This window comes from Vitis riparia, chromosome 15 (assembly GCF_004353265.1).
Source record: "Vitis riparia cultivar Riparia Gloire de Montpellier isolate 1030 chromosome 15, EGFV_Vit.rip_1.0, whole genome shotgun sequence".
In the NCBI taxonomy this organism is placed as follows: domain Eukaryota; kingdom Viridiplantae; phylum Streptophyta; class Magnoliopsida; order Vitales; family Vitaceae; genus Vitis; species Vitis riparia.
The window spans coordinates 352,111-363,536 of NC_048445.1; the positions used below are offsets into that span (position 1 = coordinate 352,111).

The 11,426-nt window shown below is 34.7% G+C and overlaps 1 protein-coding gene and 1 pseudogene across 1 annotated transcript; one reads left to right on the plus strand and one right to left on the minus strand.

Moving 5' to 3' along the window:
• Positions 1 to 652: 652 nt before the first annotated feature.
• On the plus strand, positions 653 to 2,901 carry LOC117931540 (LIM domain-containing protein PLIM2c-like). The gene is made up of 5 exons (XM_034852507.1): positions 653 to 933; positions 1,085 to 1,184; positions 1,268 to 1,299; positions 2,072 to 2,161; positions 2,387 to 2,901. The coding sequence occupies exons 1-5, from the start codon at positions 799 to 801 to the stop codon at positions 2,690 to 2,692; spliced, it is 663 nt and encodes a 220-aa protein (XP_034708398.1). The 5' UTR covers positions 653 to 798; the 3' UTR covers positions 2,693 to 2,901.
• Positions 2,902 to 3,463: 562 nt separating this feature from the next.
• Positions 3,464 to 10,638, minus strand: LOC117931539 (annotated as a pseudogene).
• Between the last annotated feature and the right edge of the window lie 788 nt (positions 10,639 to 11,426).

Sequence of the window (11,426 nt, forward strand, 5' to 3'; positions counted from 1 at the left end):
TTTGCTCCTAACAATTACATTAAAAACTACTAGTCAAAAAATGTTCTTGAAGATATCATACAAATCCTAAAGTTTTTCACCATATTTTATGCATAATGGCACAATAATATGGTCCATTTTAAGTAAAATATTGAGACCCTTTTGGTCTAAGCATCGCCAACATGGACTTCTTTGGAAGCCAAAAAGTTGAAATTTTGTTGTCACCTTAGTCCTCAAGACTTACTGATTCTAATTGAAATGTTTTTAAAACCAAATCAAGAATGATTTGGTTTTATAATATGTTACATAACAAAAAATGGCTTTTAGAAAAATTATCTACAAAGCCAAGCAGCCGACTGCCATCCCTACCAAACCTGAACAGGCCCATGAATGCAAATGGTCTGGGCCCATTTCCCCAGGTACAACCCCTAAAGGCTAGAACAAGTATCACCGTTAAAAACTTGTTCAACCGAAATAACTACCACAACATCAATGGCTAAACACTTGGCCTTCTCATTTCAATTTCAACCTCAGATTGAGTCAAAAACATCTTCTTTCTCATTCCATTTCATTCGGATTATGCCCACATTTAGAGCATTAACATTCATTGTTTAACTTGTAACATCCATCTCCAATCACGTGTCCAACATTCATTGGTGGGGTACAATCCACTTTTAGTTTTGAGTAGAAAAATGGAGACTTTGTTCAATTTCGATTGTGTAAACATTTCTGATGAAGAGTCTGATGTCAATGTTTCTTGGTTGAATTAACCGGCTTTCCAAGTTGTGGGTTCTTTTTTTCTAAGAAGAGAAGAGGAAAATGGCATTCACTGGAACCTTGGATAAATGCAAGGCTTGTGATAAGACTGTTTATGTGGTGGATTTGTTGTCTGCAGATGGAGCATCTTATCATAAAACATGCTTCAAATGCAGCCATTGCAAAGGCACCCTTGTGGTTTGTTTCTTCTAAGCCTATTTTTCCCCTGTTTTTTTTTTTTTTTTTTAATTTTTACGAAAATCAATATCTAAGTAAATTGCATTCTGGGCATATTCCAGCCCAGGGTTTACAAATTTATGAGATATAACAAGTGGGTTTTACTTTGCAGATGAGCAACTACTCATCCATGGATGGGGTCCTCTACTGCAAACCTCATTTTGAGCAGCTGTTCAAGGAGTCTGGCAATTTCAGCAAGAATTTTCAAACATGTGAGACTTTTTTTAAAAAAAAATCTTTGGCATTCTGGTTTCTTTTTCTTAATGAGCTAACTCCTATGGTTTTGCATGAATAGCTGCGAAGCCTGCTGACAAGCTAAATGAGCTGGTACATATTTGATACTCCCAATTCCATACCTTCTATCCATGTGTTTGCCTCTTTAGTGTGGTTCTGGATGTCACATAGAGCATGTTTGGCAAAATTCAAGAAAATAGTTTTCAAAAAACAGTTTTAAAGACAATCATTAAAAATGGTTCTCCACTGTTCTCAGGCCAAAGTTCTTGGCATATTCCTCAAAAATATAAAATATTTTCAATCAAAAATTGATCAAACATGTTTTTGAATTAAACCATAAATATTCTACACATGAACCGCTCCCAAACAAACCTTAAGGCTATGTTTGGTTCCCGAAAAATCTGAGGGAAAATGCGAAGAAAAGAAAATACAAAGGAAAAGTAGAAGGAAAGAAAAAGTGAAGGAAAATAAAAAAATAGATTAAAAGTTGATAAATTATTTTTTTTGTTACTTAAAATTCATTTTATTTATTTTAACTCATCAATATAAAGATTAAATAATTTAAAAATACATAAGTTTTTAATTAATTTTAATTATATTTGATTTTCTTTGATATTTTTCATAGGACAACCAAACATGAGAAAATCATTTTCCTTAGCATTTTTTTTCTTTCCTTTGTACTTTCCGGGAACCAAACATAGCCTAAATATTCTTAATTTCTTTCCTTAGCATGACATGTTAGTTTGTCTATTATGTCATTTTTGTTTCAATATTGGTGGACGTCCAATCACATCTTTATTTTATTTTCTATGATTTTCTTTTCTTCCATTAATACTGAGCATATGGATTTTGAAATCTTTTACAGTCAAGGGCTCCTAGCAAACTCTCTTCTATGTTCTCCGGAACCCAAGACAAATGCTCTGCTTGTCGAAAGACAGTGTACCCATTGGAGAAGGTTTGTACTCCTACAATAAACCCCATTTCTTTTTCCTTCTGATTTTTTGTGTTGACGTCATCAACATCCAAGCAAGAGAAATTTTTTTCAGATTTTCCTTTCCTTTTTTGTTTTTTATAATTTTCCCTTGTGTTTTTTTTCCTCAAATTTTCCCGAATCCAAATGAAGGTTAATGGCAATGGCCCAACCAAAAAATGACTCCATCGAATGACATTTGACAAACAGGTGACGCTAGAGGGAGAATCTTACCACAAGTCATGCTTCAAATGTGCTCATGGGGGCTGTCCCCTCACACATTCATCCTATGCTGCTTTGAATGGAGTCCTCTACTGCAAGCACCATTTTTCCCAGCTCTTCATGGAGAAAGGCAATTACAGCCATGTTCTTGAGGCTGCAACACACAAGAAACAAGCTGCTTCAAATGCAGAGGCAGAAGCAAAAGCAGAAGCAGAAACAAAAGCAGAAGCAGAAGGAGAAGCAGAAGCAGAGCCAGAACATGACCAACCTGACCAGACACAAGGGCAGTCCTAAAAAATGCACAAACACGAGCGCACACACTATGCTTCTTTTGTTGTTTTTCTGACTTCCTCCCAATTTTTCGTCTGGTTGGCAGGCCATATAATCGTAATGCCATTCTTGTATGTTCTCCGTTTATTTTGATTTTGTAAGCAAGTTCCAGAAGTTATGTATCAGACTTATACAAAGCTTATGACACGATATTATCTTTTCATTTTTCCCCATGTTTTTAGCCTAAAATGCTCAGCCTTTCCACGGCAACACCATGTCCAAAAATTAATCAAAGAATTCATTATTCCTGTCTTCAAAAATTTACTTGTTAGGAAAGAAGCATATATATACTAGACAACAATCTCCTTCTGATCAAAGATAAATTTCCCTCTTCTGGATAGATAGTCCCTTCCACATATCAAGTCTTCTTTGAAATCTCTCCTCCATGTTCAATACACTCAAATATGTAGTGAGTAGGTTCCACACCCTACATCCCCATGAGAGCCTAGTGCCTCCACATTATCAACTCCCCTGATTGGAATTAGCTCGATTTTCTCTAGATTAATTTTCATACTGAATATTGTCTCAAATCGCATGAAAGACCAGATTAGATACTCCAATTGCTCTTGGATCATCTCTAGTCCATCACTGCCTCTATCACCCACCTAGAAACCCAAGATAAAGCCCCATCTCCTAGCCCTCTATAGAATTTGACTAAGCTTCTTCATGGACACTATGAATAAGGAGACTCACGCTGTCTCAACCCCCTGGAAATATCCCCCAAAAAAAAGGGTGTTTCAACATTGTAAACCAATGCATTGCATTAAATGGTAAAGGATAATGAACTTGATGGAACAACATTTTCATATGAAGTAGTCCAGAATTTCTAATACATTTCTGAATGGAAATTTTTTTATTTTTGAGGTATATGGGATATCATATACCAAAGGAACAGAGACAGGAAAGGTACAAGAGAACTGCAGGATGTCCACCCCATAAGAGAAATCCAACAGGCTAACTGAACCCACTGACTCATGGTGGCAAAACAACTTTCTGGCACAATATCAAATCTGAAATGGTCTTCCCATGCCGGTCAATCCTTCGAGAGCAGTTTACACCACCATCTAGAATATTTTGGACCAGAATATTCAAAGAATGGATACCCTTTACTTCATAAATCTCTACCTTAACATGTTCAGCAACCCATTTGTCTCTCTTATTGATGGCATCAGAGTCGGGAAATGAAGATGTATTTAAGAGAGTTGAGACAGCTGCTTTTACCCATTCAGGTGTTATGATAATCTTCAGCCTCTCAATATCTGGAGGGAAATGTGGGATGATGGAAAATTCAAGTCATTTCCTTTGTCTCCAGTCCTGCTATGGGCTACAGTATAGAGAGGAATTTTCTGGCCTGATGGAGCAGGAAAAAGATCAATTTCTGATGACCAAAAATCACTGGGATGTTCTTGTGCCATTGGCAGCAATGCTGGCTCTTGCAAGACATGGATTTCCAATAGATCTTCTTTAATGCCGACCCCCTGATTATTTGAGTTCATCATCTTGTTGTGCTTTACTCCAGTTTGCCAGAAAACATGTTCTCGTCTGACCTGCATTATCCAACAAGCAATCCTTTTTAATTTAGAACTTCTTTGTGCACCATGTGATACTGAAAGTATTATAGATAAAAAACATGATCAAATTGCCCAAAAACAATGACAAGATGAAACAATAGCATTGGTTTGGGGAGGTAATAGGGTGCAAAGTAATAGTTTGGAATAAAGAGAAAATCCCAAAGAAAAAAGAGCCAAAACAAATTTCTCAAAAGTCATTTCCCTGATAATTAGTCAGAGAGAGCCATACCAGTTTCTTTTCAAGAACGATGTCTTTCTTATGTCCAGTGCTGCATTTATAAACAAAAAGAACTATTATGACATTAACAGATACTGTGAAAAAAGTATTCAGGTGAATAGGATCAAAAATGAAAAAGAAGGAAATATAGAACAAGAAGTTTGCAAAATTGAGACTTATCAGTTTAAAGTTAAAACTACACAAACATGAGTCTGATATTGTCAATCATGTAGCCTAGGCAAATATTAGAACCCAAAGGCTATGTTTGGTTCTAGGACAGTACGAAGAAAAGAAAAGAATTGCTAAGGAAAACGATTTTCTCATGTTTGGTTTCACAATGAAAAATAGTGAAGAAAATCAAATATAATTAAAATCAGTAAGAAACTTATGTATTTTCAAATTATTTAATCTTTGTATAGAATAAAAAAAATAAGCGAAATGAGTTTAAAGTAGCATATAAAAAATAATTTATTGACTTCAAATCAAGTATTTATTTTCCTTCATTTTTTATTTCCTTCTATTTTTCCATTCTATTTTCTTTCCCTTACATTTTTAAAATTTTTTGGAAACGAAACAAAGCCAAAATGGCTCAAACTATTAGGATGGTCATCTTTGGTATTTAACAACAATTATAGCGTTAATTACCACTCGATTAAATGGTGCATGCATACTTGGAACTCTCCCAGTTTCCTGATTTAATGTTGCATTTTTCCCCCATGACTCAGTGGAACAAGGAGCTCACTTTATGGAAAATAAAATATAAATAACAAAATAAAGAGTATTACAGAGAGCTGTGTCTATGAGCTAAGCCTGAGCTCAACATGAGACTTGTAGATGAGCCCAAGCTTGAAGTCCAGCTCATGCTGCTTTAACAAGCCTAAGGCAGCAACACAGGGGTGGCCACAGTAAAGCTTAAAGCTTTGTCAGTTAACTGCCAAAATATTTTCCTAGTCAAATATCATTGCCAGCTAAAATACACTGCATCTGTTGCAATTGTCATTCTTTCATAGTGGACAACCAATAGGAAGATCCTTATCAATGTGGAATTCATTCATTTTTAGGAATTAGTCATATCTAAGTTATTTAACTCAGTGAATATTGAGTCTCATTTTACCCAAGAATCTAACAACACCCAGCTAAGTTTAATCTAAGCCCACCAAAACCAAGCTAAGCTGAATCTGAACCTGAAAAAATTATTAACAGTTAAGAATTTATGCCTATTTGAGAAAGTTTAACTTATCTCATTCACAGTGATGGTTCTATAAGCATGACCCCGATTCTGATTTAAAGATGAAAACTGATGTAAGATCTGATAAAAAAATTTGACCTGATACCCCCACCGCCAGCTGGTCCATTTGTGTATAAAGCTGTAAACTCCTTAGAAAATTGAACTGCATGTTCCTTTTGCTCAAACAGTCCATCCATGCGTAACCTAATATCATCACTAGCCTTCCACAATGAAGTGCCATCATCATTGCTAGCGGCCTTCAGGCTATCAAGTCCAATCACATAAGAAAGTATGTGGTCACTAACACCGGGAAATACTTCTTCCATCCATGATCTAACCTAAAAGAAAATAAAGGAAAAAAAATGAATTATAACTTCAAGAATAACATTACTAGTTAAACTGATTAACTTCATGTTTTTTCTGAAGCCTTCAAAGAGAAGTTTCTATAATGATTGTCATTCCAGAGAATCAGAAATTATTAGATTCAGCACATCTAATTATCAGTGACACAATATTTATTAAGAAAAAAAACACAGAATAAATGCTATAATTTTATATACCAGGAATTCAGCAGCTTTAGCACGTTTAACACATTCATATCCTCCATAGGATATTTCTCCCCATCCTTTCCATCCACAGTCCTGAAAACTCGAAAAATTAGAAAACCAGAACCAATGGAAACTAACTGTAATTTCTTATAGACTGTATTTGTGAAAAATAAATGCTCATGAATGGAAAATAGCCCTGTAGAGAAAAAATTACTTTGGAAAAGTGAGAAGCATCTCAGGTGAGAAACAAGCTTTACAATGATAAATGGAACATCAGCAGTAAATCATGGGGAATGCAAAGACAGTCGATTTTAGCCTCGTAAGTACTTTTTGTCCCAAAAACTACAGTTAAGGACAATTACATAGACAACTAACAGGGTGTTAAAAGCTAGGCCAATGCATTAAAAATATAAGGGCAAGCACAAAACAAAAGGGCCACAACAAGAGAAAGGATCGAGATCCTCCCAATTAAAAGAGCAAACACACAAGGTTTCAGAGGTAAAACAATTTAAAATGATGAATACAGGAAGTTACCTTTGGAACCAGCTGCAAGAGTTTATCAGGCACTGAATCAGCAGATGCTTTTGCTCCAATGCAGAGAACTTTATTTCTTGATAATGGCTGAAATGAAACGTCCCGAACATCTATTACCTAATTTAATGGAAATATATTTCAGTTTAGTTTCTCCATTTCCCATTTCCTTAGTATACTTAATTTCGACCATGACAACTTCAAGTCATGCGAATCTCCATATGTAACTTACCACATCAGGGGTAACATAAGCACCTGGGTTCCCAATCTCGTAAAGAAGTTGTTCAGCACAAGTACTAAAATTCAACACCCCACCACTCCCCTCTGCCTTTCCTAGGTATACTTTTCCATCAAAACCAACTTCAGCAAAAGGAAGTGATAAATCAAGGAGATGTGGAAAGGACATGTCTCGATATTTGTCTCCTGCATTACAAAAAAACAAAGATTACCACCTAAAGAAGGTAGCGATCATGCTAATATAGAGTTGCTAAAAGTTAAAACAAAAGTACACCTGGATGCATGAAGAATCCTCCAGTGAGTTGACAGCCACACTCCAGAAGATGACCAGCTAGACACCCTTGTGCCAGCTGATTTATGTCATCCCAGTTCCAACCTAGTTCATAAATCTAACCATGCAGATACAAAGCAATGAACAAAATGACCATATTCCTTCACAATGCCATATACAATTCAGAGATTCCATTCTTCAAGCGATTATCAAAAAACAAAAATAAATAAAATTTTATTGAAATATTTGTTGTTATTGCTTATATGACCTTTCTGGTTTGTAGCATGAAGTTCCAATAATTTTTCCTTCATGAATATCAACACAAATCTGAATCAACTTCCAAGCTTCTTCCAAACAATGGAGTTGAAAAGATGATATGTGCTCGATCCTTGATCCATTTTTAGAGTAGAAAACACCCTTTTCTAAAAATGTAATGTTCATCATTGATTTAATATATTCCGAAGTCTACTTCACTGTATCATCATATTTGATTGCTTAACGCATTGATGTACACTAACAATTAAGCCAAAGTTAACCAAGTGATAAAATTTTTGAAGAAACAATATAACAAGCAAGAAATAACACCACAGGCCTGACAGGAAAATGCCAACCTAATTTCAGAAAGTGGAAAAAAGCATGGCAATATATTGCAGAAATCTCAAAAACACAAAATGCGACAGGAGAGAATAATAGTTCATACCATTGGACCTAAAAACAAGGCAGCATCAGCAACCCGTGAAGTAATTATGACATCTGGTTGGTACTTTTCCAGGCATTCAACAATGGGAGCTGCTCCCAGATACGTGCTTTTACCCTTCATAGAACAGAAGTTTAAAAATAAATAAGCAAAGAGTTGGACATTAAGAAGAGGAAACGAGTGTTCTGGCTCAATTCTCATCAGCTGGTGCCCAAACCAACAAAAATAAATACTAAATGAATAAAAGAGAAAATCTTGCATCCGTCAAATATTTTTATGAGCAAGCATGTGCTTATGCACCTTCCAGTGCTCACTAATAATCATTAATAAATGTTTGTGTGAATAAAATGCAATGAAAAGAGACCAAGAAAAAGGAGTGAACAGTGAGTGAATACAACATAGCAGGTAATAACATTGAGTATTAACAAAAAGTATGAACAGGAGTTCTGGATTCTTACGCCTTCCATAATATAAGATTGTTTAGGTGGGGATTCCAATCCTGAATGTGCAAATGAGGGAAAAATGATCATATTGTAAGTTTGAGGAGTTCATAAGAAGAAAAAAAAGATTGTGCATAATATCAAATTATGCAAACTCAATTGGAAAAGGATGATTTAAAAGTTGGCATCTCGAAATGCCCTCAAATATTGATTAAATTCATTCAGCACCTTTCATAGATGTCCAAGAAATACCTGAATTTTCTAAAGCAACCTCATGAGCCACAGCAACAGTGATACTAAGCCCCAGGTTGCTTGCTATTTCCAGAACTTTTTCCTGAGCACCGGGTGGATCCACTTCCCCCCCAAAAAAAGGGAAAATAAAAAAACAGAATACCAATTGCAGTTTGCATAAAATAGTTCAAAGTTGTTAATTTCTTACTTGCACCCATGTTGGTAATTATGCAAGTTCCTCTTTCTGTGGCCAATGGCAAGAGCACATGCATCCAATCTGAAACTGCATCATCATTGAAAACTATGAGAGAAAAAACAAGAAGAAAAAGCATTGGGTTATCCAAAACCACATCAACCATTTAATGTAGTGAGCATAACAAAAAAAGGAAACAATTGGTCAGATGAAGACGCACTCCGAGAATCATAGCCATCACCACCAGACACCATAACTTGGTAGCGTTCAGCAAGGGTCCGCTCTGCTAGGCATTCAAGCACGAGGTAGTTTAGCTCTTTAACTCTCTGAAGTAACTTGAGTGCTGCCAATGGTCTGTCACCTCCAAACCCAGCTCCACAACCAATGTAAACCTTTTCACTTCTTCTCTGAGGATTAACCCTCTGCCATTAAAATAATCTAGTCACTTGTCCTACTGCTTTCTATATCAGGCTAAATAAAATTGAACCAAATGAAAATTATGCCAACCAGCTTGATCACACAATCATGAACCTCGTCCCTATCCTTGTTGTCCATTGATCCCTGAAATCCCCACAGCAATGAGAATTCACCTACAAAACCAAAATTATGGTTTGTTGAGGGGAAAAAAAATGCATCATAGGTCTCTGCCCTAATTGTTTCAATGGAAAATGCAGCCATGAGGAGAAGATGTGTTGATAACAAGTTCACTTTAGTTATGTTGGATAATGTTAACAAGTTACTTTTAGCTGAATAGAAAAAGTCAAATATTTTGCCTTTTTCTATTCAGCCAAAAAACAAACACCACCTAAATTATAGTAAGCTATGTAATCGAAGAATTTGTATGAGATGAGGTGAACAAGGATGGCAATCCACCTAATTCCTGAAATACAGCTCCCAATACAAAAAATAAAATAAACACTTTCTGGCTATATGAAGAAGCAACAAATACCATCAACAAACTACTATACTACAACGACAAAGGATTTCCAGTACCATTCCAGGTGCTAATTTTGCTAAACGTCGAATGAACTTGTTGAGCTTATAGTATGATGACATACGTAAGCTACATAATTGAGAAATTTGCATCATAATAAGCTTACAAAGCTGGTCTGCCTCCCAGAAAGTGTCAAGCGGCATCCCAATTTTTTTTAGCAGCCCAACTTTCCATATTACATGTATTAAAGTTATGCAACCAGACGACAACCACAAAATCAACAGATGTTTTCCAGTACCATTCCCCAGCTACTTTTCCCAACCACCAAACCGCCGCCCTAATTTAGCTATATCAGTAATCAAATATACTCATCCAAGTCCAGATGCATTTAAAAGAATATTCAAAACCTTCTCCACAACCACCAGATTACAATAAGATTGCCTAATTTCAGCAAAACCGTATAAATTCATTAAAATATCTCTCAAACTGATGAATTAGAAGCAATCAGGGCAACTAAACAACATTCATGGCCATGCAACATGCAGTCTCGATGTGTTTGGCTTCCGAGAAAAAAATAAAATAAAAAATTCTGGAGACAACAAAAGTTTGAATACTATGTTACGTGTTTGTTTTGATCTTCAAAATAAATAAATAAATGAACTCAGCTTATACAAGCTGTTTGATTTGACATACCGAGTCCAGTATTTTGTTTTCTCGCGTGAAGCAATAAATTTTATATTCGCTTCGTCTTTCTCGTGTTTTCGCGGCAGCCAAACAGCATAATTCCCTCAGCTGTACGGTCTCTTCATAAGGCGTCCGTTGTGAAATCAAAACACGGAATAGGAAGATCAACATAATAAATATAAGTGAAATGTTAAATGACCATATTAACCTTTTTCAGTTTCAATAATTTATTTATTTTGCATTATTATTTCCATTTTTTTCAACAATATAATATATATAAAAAATGACATTGTGATAAAAATAAATAAATAAATAAATGTTTTTCATTTATCAAAATTGATAGAATTTATGATTTGTGGAAAATCAATACAACTTTTTATTTATTTAATAATTGTTCATCTATATAGCCTATTTTATTTTAGAGTGTTATTTTACATGATAACACTAATACCCCCAAGAAATTCAGATTAATTTCTACTTCTAATTTTTTTTTTTTTAAGTCTAAGTGAACGGGAGAATTAATATATTAAATAAAAGATATGAGAATTTGTTATCCTAAGATGTGAAAAGATATGATTCTCGTGTTATAAATAAGATGGAAAAATGCAAAATTGTATGTGATTTTGGTTGTGAAGTCTTAAGGTAATCCATCCTAATGCTAGTGATAGATTGATTCGACTTATTTACATGTTCAAATTTTTTTTTTTAAATTCACTCGAAATCATATATTTTTAAATTCATTTTTAATACTATTTTAATATATTGCAAATTATGGATAAAATGGATGTATGTTTTATAATATCTTAAAATAGTACCCTTTTTTAATAAAAAATAAATCATGATTGTGTTATAATATTAATATTCATATTTTACTAAATCTATTTATTTATTTTTATTTTCAATGAGACATGATTAA